Source organism: Sitophilus oryzae, unplaced genomic scaffold (assembly GCF_002938485.1).
Source record: "Sitophilus oryzae breed Bouriz unplaced genomic scaffold, Soryzae_2.0 scaffold_85_pilon_pilon, whole genome shotgun sequence".
Classification (NCBI taxonomy): domain Eukaryota; kingdom Metazoa; phylum Arthropoda; class Insecta; order Coleoptera; family Curculionidae; genus Sitophilus; species Sitophilus oryzae.
Window position 1 is genome coordinate 2,235,696 of NW_022147483.1, and position 27,231 is coordinate 2,262,926.

General features: G+C 29.9%; 2 protein-coding genes across 3 annotated transcripts; both read left to right on the forward strand.

Annotated features, from left to right (window-relative positions):
- The first annotated feature begins 12 nt into the window (after window positions 1-12).
- LOC115890106 (uridine-cytidine kinase-like 1) lies at window positions 13-14,053 on the forward strand. The gene is made up of 11 exons (XM_030910249.1): window positions 13-206; window positions 407-543; window positions 602-692; window positions 761-843; window positions 3,336-3,613; window positions 5,569-5,769; window positions 6,332-6,454; window positions 7,801-8,056; window positions 9,320-9,465; window positions 9,525-9,665; window positions 13,231-14,053. Exons 1-11 carry the CDS (start codon window positions 154-156, stop codon window positions 13,399-13,401), a joined length of 1,680 nt encoding a protein of 559 aa, XP_030766109.1. The 5' UTR covers window positions 13-153; the 3' UTR covers window positions 13,402-14,053.
- A 977-nt stretch (window positions 14,054-15,030) lies between these two features.
- LOC115890033 (ectonucleotide pyrophosphatase/phosphodiesterase family member 5-like) lies at window positions 15,031-27,217 on the forward strand. Of its 2 annotated transcripts, none has more exons than XM_030910142.1 (7): window positions 15,031-15,550; window positions 15,609-15,749; window positions 15,811-15,963; window positions 16,020-16,191; window positions 18,088-18,297; window positions 18,670-18,930; window positions 27,083-27,217. In XM_030910142.1, the coding sequence occupies exons 1-7, from the start codon at window positions 15,191-15,193 to the stop codon at window positions 27,109-27,111; spliced, it is 1,326 nt and encodes a 441-aa protein (XP_030766002.1). In that variant the 5' UTR covers window positions 15,031-15,190; the 3' UTR covers window positions 27,112-27,217. The 2 variants fall into 2 exon arrangements, with proteins under 2 accessions (XP_030766002.1, XP_030766001.1); XM_030910141.1 differs by lacking the exon at window positions 27,083-27,217 and adding an exon at window positions 21,408-24,452 and having other exon boundaries at window positions 15,032-15,550.
- Window positions 27,218-27,231: the final 14 nt, after the last annotated feature.

Consider the following 27,231-nt stretch of genomic DNA (forward strand, 5'->3'; position numbering starts at 1 on the left):
GCAATTTTAACGAACGAACGTGAACTAGATGATCAAACTTTCTTCCGCGAGATATTTTTATTTTTGCAAATAGATTTTTTTAGCGAGATTTCGTGTGATTGCATGCTGCTAACAACGTGATAATTAAGTATTTTAACACAGATTTATTGGAGAATGGCTGCAAAAATAACAGTGCTGGATCCTCCTTCATCGGCTAGTTCAGACAGGTAAATACTTAGGTATTTTTTTATTTAATTAAAAAAAAATAACCTGACAATATAGCGAGTGCTATAAAATAAACACACTGTGGGGTTCCCAGTTAGTTTAATGAATATTTATCTAGTAATAATTAATATTAATTGGTTTTAGATGGAGAAAAATGCGTTTATCATTGATCTTAATAGACACGTGTTATTATTTGTTTTAGTGATATAATTGAGCAGCAAGATTACTCCGATGTAGTATTTAACGATGTTGAAGAGCATGAAGAAAGAAGTGGTGATTTTTACAATACCCCAGCTTCACCCATAACAGTACCGTACTGTCCTAGACCACCTTCAACCGGTAAAATTATTTTTTAAACGTTTTTATCAGTTTTCTAATTTCTGTGTGTATTTTGTAGGTTCTCAAAAGTCTCCAAGAGCTAGGAGACAAAGAACTACATCTTTGAACCATAGTACCACCACCCAATCAAAGACTGATGTTATGATAAGGTATGGAAATAATATATGAGAGTTCTAAATGATACAGGTATTCTCTATGGTGATTTTGCTTGTTGTAGAACGGCCCAAAGAACTATATATACTGCTGGTAGACCACCTTGGTACAACAGTGAAGGACAGAAAGTTGAACCTTTTGTTATAGGTAAATAAAAATGTTAGATAATATTAAGGGTAATATCTGTTGATTCTCTAAATGTTTACTAAACTACTTAAATTATGTACAGGGTTTCTCCAAGATTCAGTTGTTTCGTAAACAAATTTGTTCTGTATTTTAGGAACTAAAAGTCGTTTTTAGTTTCATAAAAAAGTGACCCTTCTAAAACGAAAATGGGACCCTAAAATATTTTTTACGCGTAAAAAACTGTTTTTACGTGTAAAAAAACTATTTGTTACGTCTGAAAAACTATTTGTTACATGTAAAAACCTATTTGTTACATATAAAAAATTAATTATTAAACGTAAAAAAAATTTCGCGTAAAAAATATTTTTTTAAATTTATCACATTTCAAACTACACTTTTTCAAACATATCCTTCAAATTCTTCAATTTAATGTAAACATTGGAGTAAAATTATTTAGTAGTTTTTTATTTTACGCGTATTAAACTATTTGTTACATGTAAAAAAACTATTTTTCACGCGTAAAAAGCTCTTTCACGCATGAAAAACTATTTACACACGTATAAAACTATTTTTTACTCGTATAAAACTATTTGTTACACGTAAAGAGTTCTTTTTTACGCGTAAAAAACTATTTTGACGCTTAAAAAATATTTTTTTACACGTAAAGAAATATTTGTTGCAAGGAAAAAACTATTTTTAAAAATTGGAGTAAAATTATTTAGTAGTTTTTTATTTTACGCGTATTAAACTATTTGTTACACGTAAAAAAACTATTTTTCACGCGTAAAAAGCTCTTTCACGCATGAAAAACTATTTACACACGTTACAAAACAATTTTTACGCGTATAAAACTATTTGTTACGCGTAAAGAGCTCTTATTTACGCGTAAAAACTATTTTGACGCTTAAAAAATATTTTTTCACGTAAAAAATTATTTGTTGCAAGGAAAAAACTATTTTTATGTGTAATAAACTATTTATTACATGTAAAAAACAACTGTTTTAAAAAAAAATTATTGTATTTGCCTAAAAATATAATTTTTTTTTAATTTTTCACTTTTTCAACATTTGAAACTACACTTATTTGTTGCATATCCTTCAAATTCTTCAAATTAATGTAAAAATTGGAGTAAAATTATTTAGTAGTTTTTATTTTACGCGTATTAAACTATTTGTTACACGTAAAAAACTATTTTTCACGCGTAAAAAGCTCTTTCACGCATGAAAACTATTTACACAGGTATAAAACAATTTTTACGCGTATAAAACTATTTGTTACACGTAAAGAGCTCTTTTTACGCGTAAAAACTATTTTGACGCTTAAAAATATTTTTTTACACGTAAAAAATTATTTGTTGCAAGGAAAAAACTATTTTTATGTGTAATAAACTATTTATTACATGTAAAAAACAACTGTTTTAAAAAAAAATTATTGTATTTGCCTAAAAATATAATTTTTTTTTAATTTTTCACTTTTTCAACATTTGAAACTACACTTTTTCAAACATATCCTTCAAATTCTTCAAATTAATGTAAAAATTGGAGTAAAATTATTTAGTAGTTTTTTATTTTACGCGTATTAAACTATTTGTTACACTTAAAAAAACTATTTTTCACGCGTAAAAAGCTCTTTCACGCATGAAAAACTATTTACACAGGTATAAAACAATTTTTTACGCGTATAAAACTATTTGTTACACGTAAAGAGCTCTTTTTTACGCGTAAAAAACTATTTTGACGCTTAAAAAATATTTTTTTACACGTAAAAAAATATTTGTTGCAAGGAAAAAACTATTTTTAAAAATTGGAGTAAAATTATTTAGTAGTTTTTTATTTTACGCGTATTAAACTATTTGTTACACGTAAAAAAACTATTTTTCACGCGTAAAAAGCTCTTTCACGCATGAAAAACTATTTACACACGTATAAAACAATTTTTTACGCGTATAAAACTATTTGTTACACGTAAAGAGCTCTTTTTTACGCGTAAAAAACTATTTTGACGCTTAAAAAATATTTTTTTACACGTAAAAAAATATTTGTTGCAAGGAAAAAACTAATTTTAAAAATTGGAGTAAAATTATTTAGTAGTTTTTTATTTTAAGCGTATTAAACTATTTGTTACACGTAAAAAAACTATTTTTCACACGTAAAAAGCTCTTTCACGCATGAAAAACTATTTACACACGTATAAAACAATTTTTTACTCGTATAAAACTATTTGTTACACGTAAAGAGCTCTTTTTTACGCGTAAAAAACTATTTTGACGCTTAAAAAATATTTTTTTACACGTAAAAAATTATTTGTTGCAAGGAAAAAACTATTTTTATGTGTAATAAACTATTTATTACATGTAAAAAACAACTGTTTTTAAAAAAATTATTGTATTTGCGTAAAAATATAATTTTTTTTAATTTTTTACTTTCAACATTTGAAACTACACTTTTTCAAACATCTCCTTCAAATCCCCCTATTTAGAAGCTGTTAGTAAGAAGTTTCTTATAATTTTAAAGGAATATGCGGTGGAAGCGCATCAGGAAAAACAACCGTAACAGAAAAAATAATAGAGTCCTTAGGAGTGCCTTGGGTCACTCTTTTGAGCATGGATTCGTTCTATAAGATTCTGAACGAGAAACAGCACGAAATAGCCGAGAAAAACGAGTATAACTTCGACCATCCTGACGCTTTCGATTGGGAACTGCTGATAATTACGCTGGAACGTTTAAAAGAAGGACGTAAAGTTGAGGTGCCCATTTATAATTTTTTGACGCATTCTAGGGAAAATAGAACGGTAAGTTTTTGTCAGAGGGATGGGTATTTGTATGATTATTCCTTTTTTTTTGTCGTTATAATGTCGTATTACAGTAAAAAAAATGTAAAAAAATGTTAAAAATGTATTATCTCCGCAAAATCGATATCGATAAATATCGAATATATGTTTTCCTAGCCCATCTATATACCGGGTGCGTCTCAAAAGTGGCTCACCCGTATAACTTTTATTTCTTCAGATAAAAATACGAGATCTGGTACGTTAGTATATGACATAAATTAGTATTGATTGACGTATTCAATTGTTTTTGGTCACTTCCTGTTTCACCGGAAATGACTATACCTTTTGTTTTTTAAATAATGACACCCTCGAATTTTTTTTACTTTATTCGATAGAAAATGACATTCTGAATAGAATGACGTATCGCATGTCAACTTTTGACATTCTCGCTTAATAAAAATCAAAAATCGTATTTTAAAATTCAATCTAGAGTGCCATGGCTATGTTAAAAACACTAATTCTTAATCAAGGAGCCTTGAAAAAATAGATTTGATCGTCTAATATTATTAATGTCTTGTCCTGGCCAGTTAGAAAATGCTCAAATCGTATTTTTAATCATATCTCAATTTTTTCAAATGGAACGAGGGTGACTCATTAGCATATTTGGAAAAAGCATTTTTTTACGAATAATTTGATAGCACACACTTGGTATTTCGAGTCAAATTTTCGTTACGAACCGCAAGTTATAATTTCAAATACACCATATGCGAAAATGTCAAATGTTGACATATGATATGTCATTCTATTCAGAGTGTCATTTTCTTTCGAATAAAGTAAAAAAAATACCGAGGGTGCTATTAAAAAATCAAAAGTTGTAGTCATTTCTGGTGTAACAGGAGGTGACCGAAAAGAATTGAATACGTCAATCAATTCTAATTTATGTCATATACTAACATACCAAATATAAAGTTATAGAGGTGAGCCACTTTTGAGACGCACCCGGTATATATATTAATATTTTTTATTGAAATCTTTGATTAAAAAGATTAAGGAAGGAGCACATTAACAAACTTGGGTGGAGCAATTATTAAAAAAAATATATTTCTGATAAAAATAGATGAGTTATAATAATTATTTAATAACAAAAATTTGGAGGTACGCTACTGAAACATCTATAATTCAAATTTAAGTATCCTAATTATTTTTGACAGTGAGAGAAGTAAGAAAAGGTACATAATTGGTTAATTCAAAGTGAATTTTATAATTTATTGGTATACTACACGTGTATTATACAGTTATTTAATCTACATATTTCCAATAAAAATAGCTAAGTTATAATAATTATTTATTAACACAAACATTCGATACGCTCCTGAAGCAGGTAAGTCAAATTGACGTATCTAAATTCTTTGACATCTAATCTTTGACATCTAATTTTTGACAGGTAGGAAAATAAAATCAAAAATGGAAGAAAAAAAATATATATAATTAGTTAATTTTAAGTGAATTTCATAAATGATCGGTTTACTACAAGTATGTATATTATATAGTCACTTACTAACTATTTTACAGTCTTTTTCGAACAATCGCAATAGTGACACTGTTAATTTAAGTTCTGGCACAATTTCCTTCTAGATTTACTACCTCCAAACAACTATCAGTAGTAGAATAAATAATAAATAACATAAAATAAGCTCAGTAAAGACTGACAAATCCGCAAAATTTCAAATCAAATTCAAATGTGTCAAGTGAATCGTCAAACAGAACTGTCAAGGATCCCCACCCTATTATACTCCTTTAAAATTTTTGTTCGGTGCTCCTTCCTTAATCATTTACTCAAAGATTTAATTATACTATTGGCAACATCGCATGATATCGGTCGGTCATTTGAACTACTTTTAACCTCAGAGGCGTACGCGTAATTTTATTACACGACGCGACGCCCAAAAAAAAATACAAAAAGAAATATGTTTTAGAAAACGATGTATGGAGCGAATGTTATTATATTTGAAGGTATTCTGACTTTTCACAATCCGAAAGTGGTCGAAATGCTCGACATGAAGATTTTTGTCGATGTAGACGCTGATGTAAGACTAGCCAGGAGACTTAGAAGGGATATAAGCCAGAGGGGTAGAGATTTGGAGGGTGTTTTGAAACAGTATACTAGCATGGTTCAGGTAAGAGCTTTTTTTTTTGGTATAAAAAAGTTTTAAGAGAATATTAAAAAGTCTTTTTAACAGAATTTGTTTTAAATAAATATGAGAATTATAGGGTTCGTGATTTGAAGAAATTTATCAATAGTTGTTATTTCTAAGGCTACTGTGACACCATTTTTTTTAGTTTTAATAGTTTTTAAGTTATTTAGAATATTTATTTTATTTGTTTAATATACAGGATGAGTCTTAAATAAGTGCAAGTATTTTTAGGGGTGGTATATTTCGATCCCAGAAACACGTCTATGAGTTTTTTTCGCATTTTTTGGAAAGTTTTTTAGTTTTTAGCTAAAAAACATAATTTCTTGATAATATGGCAACAAAAAAAACAGAAAAAATCCAGTAGTTCTCGCAAAATTTAATCAATAAATCTTTTTTTTTTAATTTTAAAAGTAAAATCTCTTATTTGAAACACGGTAAAGAGAAAATATGTTTCTTTTATCGAGATCTTCCAGCAAAATATTTGCACTTATTTAAGACTCACCCTGTAGATGTAAAATTAACAGATTTTTATTTTTATTTTAAGCCTTCTTTTAATCATTATATTGCGCCATTGATGAGCCATGCCGATATTATAGTTCCTAGAGGCGGTGAAAATGAGGTTGCCATTCAGTTGATTGTTCAGCATGTTCACACTCAACTTCAGCTGGTAAATAATCAATAATCCTAGATCATATATACTTACGTGGATATATCAGGTTCGTTCCAACACATCAGAGAACCGTTCTTTTACTCAGAACGTTTAGCGAACGATAAGATTAAGTCTTTTTACAAAAGACTTATGTCATTAAAAAGAAGTCTTTTTATAAAAGGCTGAAGTCAGAACTGTTAGGCGGCAGCCAAGCAGCAGAATAAAAAAAACTATGCTCAATACCACTAGTAAATAAAATGTTAGTTTTTCGGAACTGGTTTTGATTATTTGTCGTGTTACGCAGGCTAGTGGGTCTGTTGTCTTTCAAGTGAATCCCCGACTCCGTTATGTAGCCCGAAAGTCGAACAAAAAAAATTTATCCCGAATATATTAAAGAGTACCTTAAAATCCTCCAACCCTTAGCTTATTCCATCGATATATAACATAGTGATCAAAACACATCACCACTTTTTAATAGACATTTAATGACATCTATCTGTAATAGATGCATATAAAGTACTACAAAATCGGTTAAATTTTATAAAAAAAAACACATTTTTGTGTTTGTAGTTGTTCTGAAAATTAACCGTTTTATTTTATGTGGTTTTAGTCTCATCTGTATCTACAAAAAATTAATAATATGATACTTAGTAAGAAAATCTTCCACTAGGAGATGCAAGACCTTGTCGTTGGTGGGGAAGCTCCTGGTCAAGTGCTGGGGGGAATCCCCTCTAGCACTTGGCTTGGTCTAAGAAGCATCTCACTCATCGTCTTGTCCCTGACTGTAGTGTCGTCGAAAATGTGGGGAAACCCCCTTGGAGATGCAAGACCTTGTCGTTGGTGGGGAAGCTCCTGGTCAGGTACTGGGGGAATCCCCTCTAGCACTTGGCACAAAGCAAAATTATTCATAATATCAATTCATAGTTTATTAACGTAGTTTTCATGTAGTTATTGAACGGGAAAAGACGTAGTTTTTGAAGAAAAACTACACGCAGTTAATCAGGTAAATTACGTCTTAATTAACTACTTCCGAACCCTGCTTGCAGATCATCATGATTTAAGTGAAAAATATAGACTTAAGTCATACAAACGACTTAAATAACGTTATATTGATTTAAGTCTTTACAGAAAGGACTTGACTAGAACTAAAAGACTTATTAAGACTTTAATCATTTTGATTTTAGAAATGACTTAAGATTTCAGTCTTTTTAAAATTAAAACTGACTTGTTGCAGCTCTGTGAGTGACGAAGGATAGTGATATTGAGTATGTGGATAAATTTCTGTTGGAACAAACCTAATATAGACAATTAAATCACTTTTTTACTTTTCTGTCGTAAGAAACGTCAAAATATACCACTTTTAGCGTGGTTTCAAATTGCGAGAAGAACTTGCTCATGCCTACGCTATGAATAGCGGTCCTAGACCACCAACTGTCAAATTATTACCCACAACGCCTCAGATAAAGGGACTTCACACGTTTATCCGCAACAAGGACACTCCCAGGGATGAATTTATATTTTACAGCAAAAGACTGATACGATTGGTGATAGAATACACCCTGAGCCTTATGATTTTCAACGATAAAATCGTCGAAACCCCTCAGGGCGTACCTTATCAAGGTATATACCTTATTTAGTTTTGTCAGGGATATAGAGGTAAGGAGAATGCCAACTGCTCGACGAGTGCGTATCCGAAAATCTTATATTGTGGTCACCATGTTTTGAGCTTTAGGTCTACATGGGAGATCATTAAATAATAATAATACTTTATCACTTTCAATTATTTCAGTAGAAAATGGCATTTTCTATTTTGTATACCTAGTTTAGCTAGCCAATGCACGTGATCAACTTTGAGTGACAAGCGATAGTGACAGCGCTGCCAGATTGCGATGGATTTATGAGATGAATCTTAATTTAAAATTGACAAACAATATATTCATTACATGATATTTTAGAGATTTTTACGTTTTATTTTTAATTTAATAACTAATATTTTAGTAATTAATTGATTTATTTGTTTTATAGATTGTTTTACTTACTACATATTGGCAAAAACTAGTTCAATATGAACATTATTTTAAGCGTTATTATGGGTACATCTTAAAACGCCATAAGTGGTAATAACAAGTAAAAGGGTGCTATTAATGCACAAACTAATAATCACAGAATTTAATAAAAACTAACGTAGAAATAACTTTGAAAGTGGTATACTGTGCTTATCAATCAAACTTAGTTCTCTGACTGCAGTCACGTTCTCGTTCAAAATAGTTTATCAGGCAAGCTACAAGCTCTTTGCTTCGACTGTTTAAATGCTTCGGCATATTTTCAACACACAATTTCAAGAAATGCAATACAAAAACTGGAAAATTTAGTTCTTAAAAGAACTGTTTGTGCTTAAAAGTACAATTTTTAAAAAAATACTATGAAAACAGGCAAGAAAACGAGAATTACTCACAAAAAATTTAACAACAATACGATATTATACAAAATAATGACTGACATTAGGATAATTGTCAAATAATAAACGACAACGTTGCTGAATACGGCGCAATGTGACCAACATAGCGATAATAAAATTCGCTTTAAACTAATTCTTGCAGCTTTAATCTAAATAAAATATCTGTTACAATCGTTTGCTCTATAAAGTAAAATGAAGAGCTGCTCGGTATCTTAAAATATATAAAAAATTTAAACATTTTTGCCAAAATTTAATTTAGTCAGGTTTATAGACTTTAATGTCAATGTCGATATGATTGATGACGTGCACCGGAAAATGTTTTGCAATTACAGTAATTTAATTTGTGATAGTTAGCTCCATACCTCTATATCTCTGATTTTTCGTTTCCTAGTCATTTTTTTTGGTTAATTTCAATTTTTAAACAGGAAAAACAATGTCTACGAACAACATTTGTGGAGTTTCCATTTTAAGGGCTGGAGAAACCATGGAACAGGCCGTTTGTGACGTTTGTAAAGACATAAGGATCGGGAAAATTCTGATTCAAACTAATCTACAAACTGGAGAACCTGAGGTGTTGCATAACCTATTTTTCAACTGTATTTTTATACTTGAATTGATTTTTTTTCCTAGTTGTATTACCTAAGATTGCCCAAAGATATTAAAGATTACAAGGTGATCCTTATGGACGCCACTGTAGCCACTGGCGCAGCCGCCATGATGGCTATCAGAGTATTATTGGACCACGACGTTGCCGAGAGTAATATTTTACTGGTGAGTGCCTTAAAATTAATTAAAAAAAAACTTATATACAGGGTGATTTAAAAATACACGGTGATCGAAAAAAAACACAAATTTCAGGAGATGGATTGGGAAATGGGTAGTTTTAAAGATAAAATCTTAGTATCCAGTATTTTTAAAGTATTTATAAACATTTCATATTTTTTATGAAGGATCAGCCGCCCCTGAAATTTGGTCGTGCATTTTTTAATACCCTGTAAAATAAGTAGAATATTATACAGGGTCGCTTTTATGTATGGAAACGGTCGACTATTAGATAAAATATACGAGGTACCGCAAAAAGTTAAATATAAAAGTTAGAGGGTTTATAAATATCTATTAGCGAGTAATAAATTTAAGTATACAGGGTCGATCATAAAATCGTGGCACATCAAAGTTTCATTTTTTTAAATGGAACCCGCTGTATATTATTGCATATTTCGGTTCTTCCTTCAATTCTAAGCAAAAATCGTAATACACACAATGTCTCTCATACCAACCGTTTCCGAGTTATTGACTTTTGAAAATATCACTTAAACAATTTGATTTAATTAATTTCGATATGTTTAGTTCCATTTAAAGATGCCATTTTGCTGAAACTGTGATACTTAATAATATTTGACATTAGTTCTCAAGTTAGCATTTATAGATGTATAAAGTGAGAGTATAGCAAGTCTGGAAATTACAACATTTTTGTTTAACGTTTCAATTCTTCAATTTACGTACATTGTGTATTACGATTATTGTTTAAAATTGAAGGAAGAATTGAAATATGCAATAATATACAGGGGGTTCCATTTAAAAAAAAAAAAAGTTTGATGTGACATAACTTTATGACCGACCTTGTATACTTAAATTTATTAGTAGCTAATAGGAATTTAAAACCCGTTACAACAGTATCGCAGTTTCGGCAGAATGGCATCATTAAATCAAACCAAACACATCAAAATTAATTATATCGAATTGTTTAAGTGACATTTTCAAAAGTCAATAATTCGGAAACGGTTGCTTTGAGGTACATTGTGGTTATTTCGATTTTTGCTTAGAATTGAAAGAAGAATTGAAATATGTAATAATATTACATATTATAATTATTATCGTCAACTCAGGAATTTTACAAAACATGCTATAGTTAGAGAAAAAATTAGTTATTTTAAGGGTTTATCGGAAAAGACTGGTAAAGACTTCTGGAAAGATGCTAAACGACTTAAGTTAACATTTAAATCAAGTCCAGAAGTTCCTGAAAACTTAGCGGATGTAGATAAGCTTAATATTTTTTTTTCGAACTGTCAGAATTGCATTAATAGTACATCAAATAAAAAAATAGATTTTTATAGACAAAATAAGCATGAAAAAATAGGGGATAATGTTCTAAATTTCAAACTAATAGATGAGGTATCGTTACATCAAATATTATTCGTCGAATTCTATTCGGTCTAATGCTGTCGGTGAAGATGATTTATCAATTAAAGCACTAAAGCTGTGCATGCCTTACTGTGGTAAAGCGGTAATAAATATAATTAATACTTCTATTTTAGACAATGTCTATCCCGAAATATGGAAAAAAGCTATTATAACACCTCTCTGTAAAATTTCCAAACCTTTAAATAACAACGATCTGAGACCCGTGAGTATTTTGCCAGCAATTTCTAAAATTATAGAAAAACATCTACATAATCAAATCGTTTCATTTGTAGATTCAAATAAACTAATACCTGAATGCCCAATCTGGTTTTCGTAAGAACTACAGCACTACCGCTTGTTTACTGAAGCTGGTTAATGATATTAGAACAAATCAAGAAAATAAAAATATGACGTGTCTTAGCTTACTAGACTTTAGACTTTAGCAAAGCATTTGATACTCTAGACTAATTTCTTGCTATTCATTGCTCCTAGTAAAATTACAGTATTTTGGATTTTCAGACGGCTCTTTAGAATTGATAAAAAAACCTTTTAAAAGATAGATCACATTGTGTTGTCATGAAAGGGGAAGTTTAAAACAAAAATCTAGTTATATTCCTATGATTTCTGGGGTTCCTCAGGGATCTATTCTGGGACCACTTTTATTTTCGTTATATGTAGCTGATATGAATAAGGAATTACAGTTTTCTGAATTGCAGCAATATGCAGATGATTCTCAAATTTATTGCAGAATAGATACTAATAATTTGGCACAATTTCAGTTAAATTTTAACGACGATCTTAATAAAATTAATAAATATGCTCTGGATCATAATTTGAAATTAAATGCCGGTAAATCTTGTGTTATAGTATTTGGTAGTGATATAAACAAAATTACAAATACGGCTGATAACATGAATATCCATATAGATAATGTAGCGATACCCATTGTTACAGAGACTAAAAATCTTGGAGTCTATTTTCATGCGAAGCTTTCTTTTCAGGCACATATAACTACTAAATTAAAGGCTGCTTATATAGGGTTGAAGAATTGTTCGTCTCTTAAGAAATATATACCATCAAAGACTAAGTATCAATTATGTGACACACTTATTTTATCTTTATTTGATTATGGCGATGTTGTTTATGGTACATCCATAAACGCTAGATTCTCTAGAAAAATCCAAATACTTCAAAGCTCGTGTCTACGGTTTTCTTTTAACATTCCTTTTAGAGATCATATAACGCCACATCTTAAAAATTTATCTATTTTATCCATGACTAACAGACGACAATTTCATTTAATGACATCATTTATCGAATTTTAACTACAGAGCAGCCTCCCTATTTGTTCTCATTGTTTCACTACGTTGACCATGATCATTCGACTAGACAAGTGCATTATTTTAAAATTCCTCAACACCGAACAGCTAACTTCCAAAAATCTTTCAGTTTCATGGCGCCACATTTGTGGAATAATATTTCTAATAACTTTAAATTTCAATCCTTTACAGATTATAAAAAACAAATTAAAAATCATTTACTAAATTCGTAAATATTATAATTTCTTCGACTGATTTGTGAGATCTTGTTCTTCTGATATGCCCGTCATTGGTTGCTGTTCCGGTTTTTACACTGTTTCATTATGCCTCTCTGCTTATCTCCGCTCATCCCTGATAAAATTATATTTTCACTTTTTTTTATATAATTTTACTTTTTTTTAATTTTGTTTATTTCTATAATTTAATTTATTTCTATTTTGTATTTGGGGTCGCACCACTCTGGCACTTTGTGCCATTGTATCGGTTTTTTAATCGCAGTGCGATCCCTTTAGACACACATTTATTAATACTAATATTATTCTGTAAAACTTAATGGGGTCTAATAAAGAAATTTGAATTTGAATTTGAATGACGACCCTGTATACTTAAATTTATTACTCGCTAATAGATATTTAAAAATCATATAACTTTTGTATTTAACTTTTTGCGGTACCTCCTATATTTTACCTAATAATCGACCGTTTCCATACATAAAAGCGACCCTGTATACTGGAGAGATTATAGAATTAAATTTCTGAATATTAGCACGTGTTGGCAACGTTGTAAAATATTAGATTTGTTTCCTGATTCCTAAGTATTAGAGATGGGCGTTTTAGGTTTCGTTGTTGATGGCTGAATCTGGAGTGCACTCTATAGCCTACGCGTTTCCTAAAATCCAGATTGTTACCACAGCTATAGATCCAGAGATAAACGACAGATTTTATGTTTTGCCTGGTATTGGGAATTTCGGAGACAGGTATTTTGGTACAGAGCCAGGAGATGAATAACTTATTTTCTTGTATTATTTGCGAACTGCGATTTTATTTATTGTTTTTTTTTAGTTTACAATTTTTAGATATCAATTAATTGTTCACTAGTATCCTATTTTGTCGCTTTTGCGACTTTGATTTTATTTGTGTTACTAGATTAATTTCGTGAAATACTGAGTGTTTGTTAATAAGTTTTTTTATTTCCGCTTTTTTACAGGGTGATTTTCAAGTATTTTTAAGATAAAAAGTTTATACAGGGTGTTTGGTTTGGTTTGGTTGGAGGTACATGTGCCATCCCTCGTGGGAAGATTCCTCACGTAATTTTTTTTTTCTGCTTTGTTTCTGAACTACAATGGGTTAAAGTCATTTTTTTATTTATTATAATTTTCTTGCAAGTGCTTTTAGCAATTCAAATGAAATTTTGAGGGATATTTTAATGCTAAAAAAATCGACAGATTTATCAAATTTCATAAAAATATCCTGGAGTGGCTCCAAAGATAGGTAAAAACGATTTTTTTCTTAAAAATTGATTACCCTGTATCTCAAAAACGGAGCATTTTAGATCAAATATTTTTATGAAATTTTTGTCATGAAAATACTTGAAAATCCTGTGAAATATCGAACACCGCCCTGTATTAATGCAAGTCAAACAATATAGTACTTATTTTTAGTAAGATATTTAAATAAATATTTGAAAGTAAAGTATGTTTATTTTTTTCTTATCGCTAATAATTTTTATTCATTAAATTTAATTATTATTATCACGTTAATTAAAAAAACTTTGAAATCAGAACTAACGAAATTACCCTCGTATATTTATATGGACAAATGCACGCGACCTCTAACTATCAAAACTTACTTCCGCACATGCCATTTTCGACAACTCTTTAACAACGTGCTAGAAAAAGACAGAAACAATTGTTACGCAAACATAGATAACCTCAAATGGCTACTTAATGCCTTATTTTAATAAAAGAAAGCTAAATTTCCAATGATTTTTTATAGTAGACGATTAAAAAGTTTCCTAGATAAATGGCCGGGAAAGCGAACTTTTGGTATGTATAGGTTTTTACCGGCCTTTTTCGTATTGGGAGCTGCTCTTGAATTTTCCATGATCAACTGGTCAGTAGGAGACGTGAATTTTTGTAAGTATTGCCTTTAAAAGACTTTATTTTACTTATACAGGTCTTTTTATTATAGATAACACTTATAAAAAGCGACAAGCTTTAAATATCGTACAAGAAAGACTGGGAAAAGATTCAAATAACTGATAGTTTATTTTCAATCGAAGGAAGAAGTTTTATAGTTTTTAGTACAATGCCGGCCGGTGTTTCTTGGGGCCAGTACCTTAAATTCACTGCTAGTGCTTTGTTAAGCATGTTTGCTGGTTCTCAAATCGTTCATTTGTACTATAAACCTTTAGAAGATATGGACAAGTATATAGCGAAAGTTGAAGAAGAGTACAAAATTAAATGACGTTAGAAATATGCCTTAGCGATATATCTGAATTATTTAGTGTTTATTATATATAAAACGGGTATACCATAAAACGCATTATTTGTAAATAAAAATTTTATTATTATGTTTTATTTTTCCATACTATTTACAAATTCTTTACGTTTCATGAAAAATAAGCAAAGCTGGCAACATTGTAGACATCCTTCAAAATCAGCTGTTGCAATTTTCGAGTTCATTCAATTTCATTTTCAAATGGAACAAAAATACTCAAGCAATGCTTAAATGCATTAGCTATCAGCTGTAATATCTAGATTATTTACCAATCTCCATCAAGAAGTATCAAACTACGATGTTCAGCCAGCCGATAAGTTTAAAATTCCTTTATTTCTTAGTTCTAATTTCGTCAGTAACATGTATTTCGAAACATCCAGTGCTTATAGTGGTGTCCTTTGATGCTTTCCGATATAATTTCTTTGAAACTGAAAACTTACCGTACATGCAGCTGATAAAAACGAAAGGTACGCATGCAGAGTACTTATATAACGTGTTTCCAACGAAAACTTTCCCAAATCACCATTCTATTGCCACCGGGGTGTTCCCTGAGGTCCATGGGGTGATAGGAAACTCGTATTACGATCCAGAAATAAAGAAAGTTATGAAAATGGGCCCGGGGATGTACAATTATAATGATAGGGTTAAACCGATATGGGTATAAGTTTGGTTTTATTTAGTTTTTGATTTGGTTTGGTAAAATTTAACTGTTATAGAGATGGAACGAAGATCAAGGGAATGGCAGGTATTCTGGTACGTTTATGTGGCCTGGGGGTGACTATTCTTATCAAGGAAAGAATATAACTTATTCGGTTGGTTTTCAAGCGGGATATGATTGGAAAAAACGAGTTGACCAAGTAAGCAATCTACTTTTATTAATACAAGGTGATTTAAACATATTTGTCTATATTTTTCTAGGTAATAAAATGGATATTGGATCCAGACAAACCAGCTAATTTGGTGATGCTTTATTTTGAGGAACCGGACACGCATGGACATGCTTTCGGTCCAAACTCTGTAATTATCAAAGATTTACTAGAGAAACTTGATAATATCACAGGATATTTACATGTAAGCTTATATTTAAGACAGTAGGTGTTTTATTTACTTTTTTATAATAATTTTAGGCACAATTAGAACATCATAATTTGTCAGATAAAGTAAATGTAGTTCAATTAAGTGATCATGGAATGACGGCAGTGAGTCCTCCTTTTTTTATTAATATTACACAGTATATCACCAATGGGACATACGAATGGGCCGGTGCTAGCCCAGCTATACAAATTATTCCTCATGAAGGTATGATTTTTTTTGTATTAATCCATCTAATGGTTTATGAATTATTAATTTTCATAAATCAAAATCTAACATTTTTAATAACTAAAGAATACCTACAAGGACGCGTAAACTCTTCAATTAAAATTATAGGACGCCATTTTTTTGGTGCCAAACAGAGGAAGTTACACTAGAGACAAGTTTAGCAATTTTTAATTATTTGTTGTGTGTAGTAAACTTTGTATAAACTTTATTACCATAGTGATTTGTTCAGCTTTAAAGTGTAAAACCCGCAGCTAGAAGAAAGAAGGAGGCCAGGAATTATGTTTCTAAATACATAAACAAACAATAATTTTCTGCACTTTATTTATTGAATTAATATATTTATTAATTAAAAACAATAGTCCATACTGGTTTTGTACCTTTTGTGAATGTTTTAATACTTTTTTCTTTACATAATTGACATAACACCACCTAGAAAAGCAGCATCCACCATAGGCGTAGGCGAAACATTTATCAAAAATATAAATAAATAAATATTATTCATAAACCAAGTTAATGTGCCTAAAAATTCAATAACAGCGCTTTCAGATGGAGCGGATCATCCGCGACTTTGAGCAAGTACCATGAGTTTATATGAGCAGAGATTAGGTATCCTATAAGTATACAGATAAAAATCTTGTCCCTAATTCGTGGTACGAAAATTGTTTTTTTATGACGATGTACAAACGAGTAAAATTTCCTGTGCGCAAAAATAAACTCGCGTAAAATAACAATAAACAGCGTAATAGAGAGATATCGCTAAACCGAATAGCGTGCATAGACGTTAATAAGGCCAGGTGTTATTTCCTTTACGTGAAGTGGTATTAACTCTCTTCATTTATAGTTATCGGATCGGAAAGAATTCTGTTCGCGTCGCGTCCGCTATTTAAACTTAACCTAACTTTGAATTTAAAACTTTGAAATTGTTTTGTTAACTAGGTATTTTAAAAGTAAAGGGCTAAAGTGCTTATTTCCAGTACTTTATTGTTTAACGTTTGCCAGTGGGTTTAGGGCAACAAGCAACAAATTCTCTTAGAAGGGCTAAGTCGTCATCTGCTGTAAACTTAAGCCTCTTTGTAGGTTCTTTAATATTGGAAGAGGTGGAATCCATATTTTGGGCCATATTTATTTAATTAAAACTAATCCCAGCTACTTAAATATCAAATTACCTAATAAAACTAAAGTAATAATTCAAAACAATTCAAACATAACCTAAAATAAAAGATCTTGCCGGCCGGCCCCGGTTGTCAAATACCCACACATGCGCATTTAAGCAATTTTTAAACGTTATTCAGAAATAGCGCTTGGTGTGTAATTGATCCGCAAATTACGTCAGGCGGTAACGTTATTAGCGGGTGTTGCGTTAAAAATTGACTCGCGCATATCGTAACCATGATAAGGTACGCGTAAATACTGCATGACGCTATTGGGTTTTCCGATATCTCTCTAATAACTGTGCCGGTCAGGCGCTGTGCACAATTTTACAGGCTATAAGTGGGCGTGCTATGTGCGCAAACTAGTAACCTAACTAGTGTCCGATTCCGAAAATTGGAACCACGAAAAACAATAAAGAAAAAACAAAGTTTATAATCTGTATAATCTGTGATATGAGTTCGACGGCCAACTTGAAAAAACACGCAGACGAACAGCGCGGATCATATTAACCCTCTGGCACGGCACTGTTTGGTTTCAACTGGAATCAGTTTGGTTTTTGGTGTTATTGGTCCTTGTATTCTTTAGTCATTATACTCCTCCCCTAATATTTTTATTCAAAGATAAAAGTCAGTAAACTTAAATATATTAGTAAACACCAGATTATGATTAAAATTAAAATAAATAATGTTCAATGTTCATAACAAAATATGAATTATATTTGAGGTCACGAAGATATTATATACAGTGCTTTAAAAAAAGGATCTAAAGAGAATGGTCACTTTAAAGTGTACAAAAAATCGGAGTATTTGGACAGATGGCACTACAAAAACAACCCTAGGTCTCCCCCGATTTTAGTCATGGCTGACGAAGGTTATGCATTGGATGACTTGATTATTAGCGCACCCCAGTATGCCAAAAAATATAACTTTACTCGTAAGTTACACGTTAAGTTAGACAGTTAAAGCACGGCACAAAATTTATACAGGGTCCCTGATATGTATGGGAACGGTCGATTATTAGGTAAAATATATGAGGTACCACAAAAAGTTAAATACAAAAGTTATAGGGTTTATAAATATCTATTAGCGGGTAATAAATTTAAGTATACAGGATCGGTCATAAAGTTTACGGCATATCAAAGTTAATTTTTTTTAAATGGAACAATAATTTAATTTGGTAATAGTTTGTACATCTTTAATGACGTACATACCAACTTTTATTGATTTATCTATACGTCTTTGGCCGTGCTTAAATTGTCTACTGTTTTTTTTTCAAATTCTCGATATACAGGGTGATTTTTTTCAGTGACGAATCAGTCAGAATTCGGAGTTCACGGTTACGATTACACTGTGAAGGATATGCATCCGTATTTTATGGCTATCGGGCCGAAAATCAAGAAAGAAACCAAAGTGGATCCGTTCAATACTGTGGACTTGTTCAATTTGTTTTGTGCCATTTTAGAGATAAGTCCCACCAAAAATAACGGTAGTAGTACGCCTGCTAGTCATGTTTTAGCCGCTGCTGGTCCGGGAAAGTACAGTGTGGGAACGATACTGATGATGTCAAGTAAGTAGATGTGCTATACAGGCTGTCTCTCCTAAAATAACTGACGTAGAACTTGTTTTACTTAATTTTTTTTAATAATTTGACAAAATTAGGATAAAAATTGGAAATTATGATGTTATACAGGGCGATTCACGGGGATAATAGGTTACACGTTTATGGGAACCGATGATAAAACTGTCACAACATTTTAATGAACAGTGCTGCCGCTTCGTACTAAAAGTGGTAGCATCTTTGTTATTTTAAATAGAACGGCCTGGTATGTTATTACATTTTTCAAAACTATTTTTACTTTTACCTTAAACACTATTAGATATAGGTATGTATAGGTTAGTATAATAGACAAATTTTAAGATATGAAAGTAGTTTTGAAATATGAGAATCAACCGAGGCGAATGAGGTGCGCCACCCTGTATAAGATCCGGCAACACTGTAACGCTGACAATATTTTCGACAGATGGTGCAATCGCCTTCATGTAAAAATCCAAATTTTCAAAAAAATGCTTTCAGCAGATTTCCATAAACATTCAACCTATCATCGTTCTGTATATACAGGGTTGTTCACCACATACGACACGGAGTATTGTAGCTAAACGATTAGATTTTTACAAATTGTAAGTTTTGGGTTCGTTGAAGGACTATTAGAGCTACAATTTAAAAATATTTTTACAAGATACAGAGTGTCCCAAATAAATAAAAAATATCAAACTTGTATTTTTTTTTAAATGGAACACCTTGTATATTATTACATTTTTAGTTTCTACGATTAAAATAAAGGTAAATTTGATAAAGGTTTATTACACTTAAACCTTACCGTTTTTGAAATATTTTCAATTTTGTGAAATTGTAGTCAAAATTTTAAGGGTTCATTTCTCCAAGGGTATCAAAGTTTTTAATACTAAATATTTACTGAAGTTTATTTATTGACCAGTTATTGTGTTGCAATAATAAAAAATTATACTACCTTATACAGAGTGTCTAAAATTTTATTTTAAATAATTACTAGCTTTAAACGGCAATAACTTGTTTAATTTAAATGGAACACCCTGTATATTTTATGAGAATCAGATGCACAATTTAATTGTCTATCAAATTGTATTATACCATTTTTTACCTATAGCTTCAAGTTTCCGTAGAAAATGCATTTTCTTGTAATTTTAAATTCATTTATCAATATATCCATGGAAGACTGACATTTTAGATTATTTTTAAAGATGTACCAAATTTTTAAAGAGTACAGATACTAATATTCTCGATATACTTTGTTTATTTCATTAAAAAATAAAAAAAACTGTTTAAATATTTGTTAAAAAGGACCAATTAAAATGATTCCAGTATTCAAACTACATTAATTGACTGTTTGCGTTGATTAATAATAATTGCTCCAAAAACTAAAAAACTGAATTTTTATGTGTATTAGACAGTGTGATAAAAAGTAACACCTTAAAAATGATATTTCATTTTTTGACAAATGCTTAGTTGTAACAACAGAGACATTCATTTTTATAACTTATTATTATATTGATTTCTGATTCAAATCCACATTTATTTTGAATAATTAATTCACGAACATAATTAAGTATGTAATTAATTAGTATTTGGGCGGAAATAATGGTGGTATATTTAATTAATGGTATACTCTTTTATGAAGATTTAAATAGTTTTCTTTTTGCATACAAATGGGCTAGTAATATTATCATTTTGTTAAAAACAATAATAAGGCTAGTAATGCCTGTACATTTTGTACATTTGTTGCTTTAAAAACAATCTAAAATGTCAATATTCCATGGGTATATTGATAAATGAGGTCTAAATTATAAGAAAATGCATTTTCTACGAAAACTTGAAGGGATAGGTAAAAAGTGGTATAATACAATTTGATAGACAATTAAATTATGCATCTGATTCTCCTAAAATATACAGGGCGTTCTATTTAAATTAAACAAGTTATTGCCGTTTAAAGTTAGTAATTATTTAAAATAAAATTTTAGACACTCTGTATAAGGTAGTATAATTTTTATTATTGCAACACAATAACTGGTCAATAAATAAACTTCAGTAAATATTTAGTATTAAAAACTTTAATACCCTTGGAGAAATGAAGCCTTAAAATTTTTACTGCAATTTCACAAAATTGAAAATATTTCAAAAACGGTAAGGTTTAAGTGTGATAAACTTTAATAAAATTTACCTTTATTTTAATCGTAGAATCTAAAAATGTAATAATATACAGGGTGTTCCATTTAAAAAAATACAACTATAGCATTTTTTACTTATTTGGGACACTCTGTATCTTGTAAAATTATTTCTAAATTGTAGCTCTAATAGTCCTTCAATGAACCCAAAACTTAAAATTTGTAAAAATCTAATCGTTTAGCTATCATACTCCGTGTCGTATGTGGTGAACAACCCTGTAGAATTATTAACATCTATTATGTTGACTTCTCATTGGTGAGTGTTAAGCTTGGTTTCTTTTGCAGTAGGTGGCGTTTTAGTCGCTCTACTTCTTGTCAGCTTGGCGGTAGTGTTCACCCTGATGGCGATAAAAAGACAGCAGAACATCACTACCGCCGCAGCTCTGAACAAGAGGTTCCCGCAAACGTTTCAGAACTACATCGAGGCACAGCATTTGTTAGAGCCAGAGGAGGCTTGATATGTCAATAATGACATGTCGGATGATTACGGATTTTTTTAACTCAATATAGATGTCATCGTTAAAATTTTTGAAAAAGCGTATGAGATTACTATTTATATTTTAAGCCCAAGTAGCGCAGTCCTGTAGGATTTTTCGTAATAAGATTTAAAGTTGAATAATTTAACGTAGATTTTGGCTCAAACCAAGCGTAGAAGAATGAACTTTAATAAAAAAATATTTACCATACAATCGAAAAAATAAACAGCGTCAGTGAGGTCTTTTAAACAATAATCCATGACAGTTTATGTCATTTATTTATCAAAAACTGTCAAAAAACTTAATATTTCAATGAAAAAAGTAAAAAACTTTGAATTTTATTACTTTTTTCTAAATTAAATATTATCTAGACATCGACCTGACAGAAATCATTATCGATTGCCATTTCAAAGGTTACTATGACGCTGTTTTTTTTAATCGTACGATATGATATGTTTTACGGTTTCATAAGGTAGTAAAGACGATGCTTGAATTTGATAAAATTACAGAACATATTCTATATCTGTATTTTTTTTAGTTTTTATGAGTAAATTTCAATCACAACAATCTTTTACTGACAATCTCTATATTTTGATAGTAAACTCTATAAAAATATTATTAAGCATAACAATACACATAAGGCTATTTTCTCAATATGAAAACTCAAAAGAAAAACTTGTAAATAAGCTGTAGTTTTCTTCACGATCTTTAATGCTAATATTTTTTTTAATGGAATTTGATATAAATATTTCCTATCTATTAACAGAAATATTAAATAAAATCCTTTAGATAAAAAAAACTAGGTATTCTAAGTAAAATTTTGTAAACTATTATCTATAGGATTATTATAATTTCAATCCTCAGACTAACAAAAAAAGAAGAGTATGATGTATATTATTATTTTTTTATTGGTCTGAGGATTTTTTATTTTGTCTGACTTAGTTCCAAAAATTTTTTTTTAAATTTATATTTTAAAAAGTTATTTGACAGTAATTTTTTAACGACGATTTTAAAGATATGTAGCTCAAAAAATGCTAAACGAAGCATTTAAAAAAGGATGTGATTTGAAAGGTACGTCCAATAAAAAGTACGATTTGAATTATTTCAAATGTTTTAAACATAAGTTTTTGGTGGTGAGTTAAATGGACAATAAAAATTATTGGCTTAAATATGAAACTTTTGATGATATTGTAATAATGTAAACTGTCTGAATTTCTAGTCATCTTTCTTGTATTGTACAGGGTGTCCCAGATATTTGCCTCATCATTGGAATTTCGGAAACTAGAAGATATTAGGTCGGTTACATTGAGGAAAAGTTGCGCAGTGTGATGGTGATAAAAATGCCATCTTAAAAGTTTAAAAATTCTGAGTACTTCTGAAGATTTTTGAAAAAAAAACGAATATTTGCATTTTAATTTTTTTACACTTAAAAAATAGTTTTTTGCGTGTAACAAATAGTTTTTTACGCGTAACAAATAGTTTTATATGCGTAAAAAATAGTTTCTTACATGTAATATCAATATTTTTGATAAAGACGTGGACACACAATGACGATTCTCTAATTTGGGACACCCTGTACAGGGTGTCTTGAATTGCCGTTAACTTTATTGTTAGAATCGCATAAAATAAAGTAAATTCAACAAGAAGAATTCCTAATACAGTATCATTTCTTTGACATAACCTCATATTATTCCATCCATTTTGGCAGCTACTGTGTATGATAACCAGAAAGTTGTTTTGAACTACTATACAATTCAGGACACCCTGTATATTTAGTGTTTATACGTAGTTAGATTTTACTATTGCATAAAAAAAACAAATTTTGCTTACCTTAGTAAGGTTTTTCATATAAATTGATTATCGAATAGGGTTATTAATAGTTTTAAAATGTTTTAAACATGCACAAACCTTTGAATAGCAACTATTTATTTGTAAATTGTTAATAGATATAATTCCTGGAAATAAGTCACGTACTTAACTGATCGACATGCAAGGACAGATCTATAAAAATGAAAATATGATAATTTAATATCAATGGGGCAATTTAAAATGTAAAATTTTCCTTTATTTAAAATAATTTAACGGAAATCCCTTGTCGTTCAGAAAATTGCATAAAATATAAATATGAATAGCTCAATTTTATATTGAATTAAATATAAATATACCTACAAAGCTCACGCCGCGCCGTTTGTATGTTTATCAAATATAATCGCAATTTTTCTAAGAAGTTAGAATTGTTATTTATAACTTTAAATTGGATTTAAAAATATGTGTTAATGAGAGATTAATTTTCAAGGCCAAGAATTATTTTTTATCATTATACTCATAATATGCACAAAAGTTATCCGTATTTATGATAGTATTTTTTTAGAAAATTTGATACTTGCCCTTGTTAAAAAACGCCCTGTATATAACCTTTTTATGCTAAGTTTTGCTGATATATTATGCCACATAATCCAGAGTTTTTTTATATTCAGGTATTTTTTGTATACATTATATTTTATCTTATATATCTAAAAATATATATAGAATGTTCAGTCATCGTTCAACATCACGTCATAATATATTGTCAAACTCAGTCACTCTCAGTCATTTGCTAACTAAATGAAATAGATTGGTGACGTCATTACGGCATATTCTTTTTAGTAATTGTCATTGTCATTTGATTTGGGGTTATAATTTTATTGACAAGTAATGATGACGTAACGGTGAACGATAGCTGAACGATATATTGACAACCTTAAAGCATATATGTTATAAATATTCTAATTTGATTATTGAATATTTCACAAAAAAAGACATTGTAAGAGAAAAGCTATATAAAATGTAGCCGGTGATAGTAGAAATGCCAAAACAAAGAAATTTAAAAATTAAAAAAAAATTATGAAGTTTTATGTTGTTGAATTTTAGATTGAATTGCACATATGGGTGATATTAGAAATAGATTTTGTTGACAAAAAGTGTACTCTCTATTCAATTATGTCATTGTTATCAAAAATTAAATAAAGGTGTGTCACATAAACTAGACTTTTATTTATTTTTGATACATTTTATGTTTGTAATTTACTGATTTTGTATTTGGAAATATTTATTTAGCCAGAAATAGTTATCAGATTTAATTTTTAATGCTACTTTTATAAATTACAGTTGAGGGTTGGAACCTTTGGTGTTACAACAGCAAAATAAAACACTAATTCACTACAATACACCAATACACTTTACTTTTACACTGGCCGCGCGTTTCGCTAACCATGTTAGCATCATCAGCAGATGATTAAAGCTTTTGTCCAGAGCAAAAGTGTTTTGGTGTAATGTGGCGAATTAGAGTTTTATTTTGCTAATTTTATAAATAATATAATTTATAAAACGAAATATTAAACTATTTAATTTAATATGGAATGTAAATAAACAGCAAATGTTATTAAATTTTACGAAATTTTTGTTAAAAATAATCTTTAATACATTTTTATTTACTATACTACATTTTTTATCCGTTTGATGTATTACTATAGTCTGTCCAACGATTCGGGGAAGATTTCGATAGACGACAGACACAACTGTCACTGTCAGTGATGCTCCCGTTTGACAGACTATATTTCCTATATACTACCGTATGATCGAAAAAACGGCGTCCAGTTGGCTTGGAAATTAACATCGTTGTAACGCCTATAATTTTACATATAAAATGACAGCGATCTTCATTTCGTAGCCATCGCTGACGCCGTTTTTTTCTTTTCGATCATATTGTATTTCTTCTATTCCTATTTGTATATCATTTTAAAAGGGAGATGATGTAATATATGTAATAGATATTGTTATTATTTAATAATTGAGATAGTAAGTCAGTAAAGTAAAAAAAATCATATAAATGTATGTCCTAAAATGCTTAGTTTCGGAAATACAGGGTGTAGAAGTTTAATTTTTTTTATTTCGATTTTTTCCAAATAATTTCTGAAGTAATGTCAATATTTGGATGAAAGTTGCTGTCAGGGAGTTTTTTGACATGAGAAATTTGGTTTTTAATTTGTAGTAGATACGGACTAAAAGTTATTACTCTTCAAACCAGTTAAAAAATGTGTAGGTGGTGCCCTCTACAAGTAGGACTCATATTGACATCAAAATCAAATTTCTCATATCAAAAAACTCCCAGACACCAATTTTCATCCAAATATTGACGTTACTTCAGAAATTATTTGGAAAAAATCAACATAAAAATGAAACTTCTACACCCTGTATTTCTGAAACTAAGCATTTTAGTACGTACATTTATTCAAACTTTTTTACTTATTTTTATCTGCAGAATATGCTGCCGAAGTTTCCGGAATACAGTTCGGACCACCCTGTATAGATATTGTTATTATTTAATAATTGAGATAGTATGTCAGTATTATATAATATATATAGTTTTTAACAATTTATTATCTCATAGTAGGTACCTAATATTAATTTTTAAGAATTAAGGGTTCCCATAATGATATTTTCCACCTACTGAAAATTTACCCAACATCAAAAGTAAGTCATTATTGACCTAATATAAGTGTTATGGTAGTATAGAATAGACATTTAAATTTAGAGGGATATAGATAATTAATATCATACAATTTACAACATATTTGAACTTTAGTAGCTATAGTTAGCATTAATTAGTTGCTTTGGTGCTGCATTTTTACACTTAAGTTAGAAGCTTTAATATTTGAATAGAGTGAACGCTTTATTTTTAACTCATGACGTTTATTTTACTAAAAAAATAAAATTAACAATTTTAGTCATCTGCTGCTGATACCAGCATTGTAAGTTAAATGTATATATACGGTGTTTATGCATATTTTAGCCAATATAAGCTATATCGAACGTTAGAATGTGATAATTACAAAAAAAACTAAAACTTTCAGAATGAAATTAATATTTATATCTAAAATATACGTGATCACCCTGTACAGAGTTCAAAAATGTGTTTAAGCACCGTCTACACATAACACGTTTGACCTTAAGCGCGGTATAGACGCAGCGACTTGCTTCCGTCGTCAAAACGTTGCAGATAAAATGTAGTCGTGTGTGGACAGCAGGATTGAACGAATTTTAGAACTGCACAAACTCGGGAGACTGAGTTAAAAATTTCAGCTCTTGGGCATAGATTTTGGCGGTTTGCACAGAAAAGTCGTTGCGTTTGAACTGTTTTTTACGTAAAAGTAATACATTTTGTGTAAAACGAAAAAAGGGTTGTTTTACTTGAACTCAATCGCATTTAAAAGCTAGTTTGTGACTGAATTAAAATGGAAGAACTGCCCTCAGATTTCTAGACGTTCTTCCGTTTTAACTGACAGGCAAACGTTATGTGTAGACGGTGCTTTAGTTAGCTTCGTATAATTTTCTGCCTGATTTTTGCTAAGTAAATTTGATGTGCTTTATTAACTTAAAGAGATAATATTAACAATTTACTTAATAATACCAATATTAATACTATTTTTTTTTATTTATTTACAGAACTCGGCGGATTTGAAGCCTCAGACTAGCCAGCGTACAACGTACAACCCTACTACAAATATGCTCAAGAAACGTTATGCATTATCGTATATATATTTTAATATTGAAGATGTATTCCTTGTGTATATTTTAATAAATCAATATATTTA

What these genes read in the sequence shown, in the direction of transcription:
- LOC115890106 (XM_030910249.1), top strand. Translation starts at nt 154, where the DNA reads ATGGCTGCAAAAATAACAGTGCTGGATCCTCCTTCATCGGCTAGTTCA. An exon ending in TCCTAGACCACCTTCAACCG is followed by an intron (nt 544 to 601) that starts GTAAAATTATTT and finishes TGTATTTTGTAG; the next exon opens with GTTCTCAAAAGTCTCCAAGA. An exon ending in ATTCTAGGGAAAATAGAACG is followed by an intron (nt 3,614 to 5,568) that starts GTAAGTTTTTGT and finishes AATATGTTTTAG; the next exon opens with AAAACGATGTATGGAGCGAA.
- LOC115890033 (XM_030910141.1), top strand. Translation starts at nt 15,191, where the DNA reads ATGTTCAGCCAGCCGATAAGTTTAAAATTCCTTTATTTCTTAGTTCTA. An exon ending in ATAGGGTTAAACCGATATGG is followed by an intron (nt 15,551 to 15,608) that starts GTATAAGTTTGG and finishes TAACTGTTATAG; the next exon opens with AGATGGAACGAAGATCAAGG. An exon ending in CAAAAAATATAACTTTACTC is followed by an intron (nt 18,298 to 18,669) that starts GTAAGTTACACG and finishes GATTTTTTTCAG; the next exon opens with TGACGAATCAGTCAGAATTC.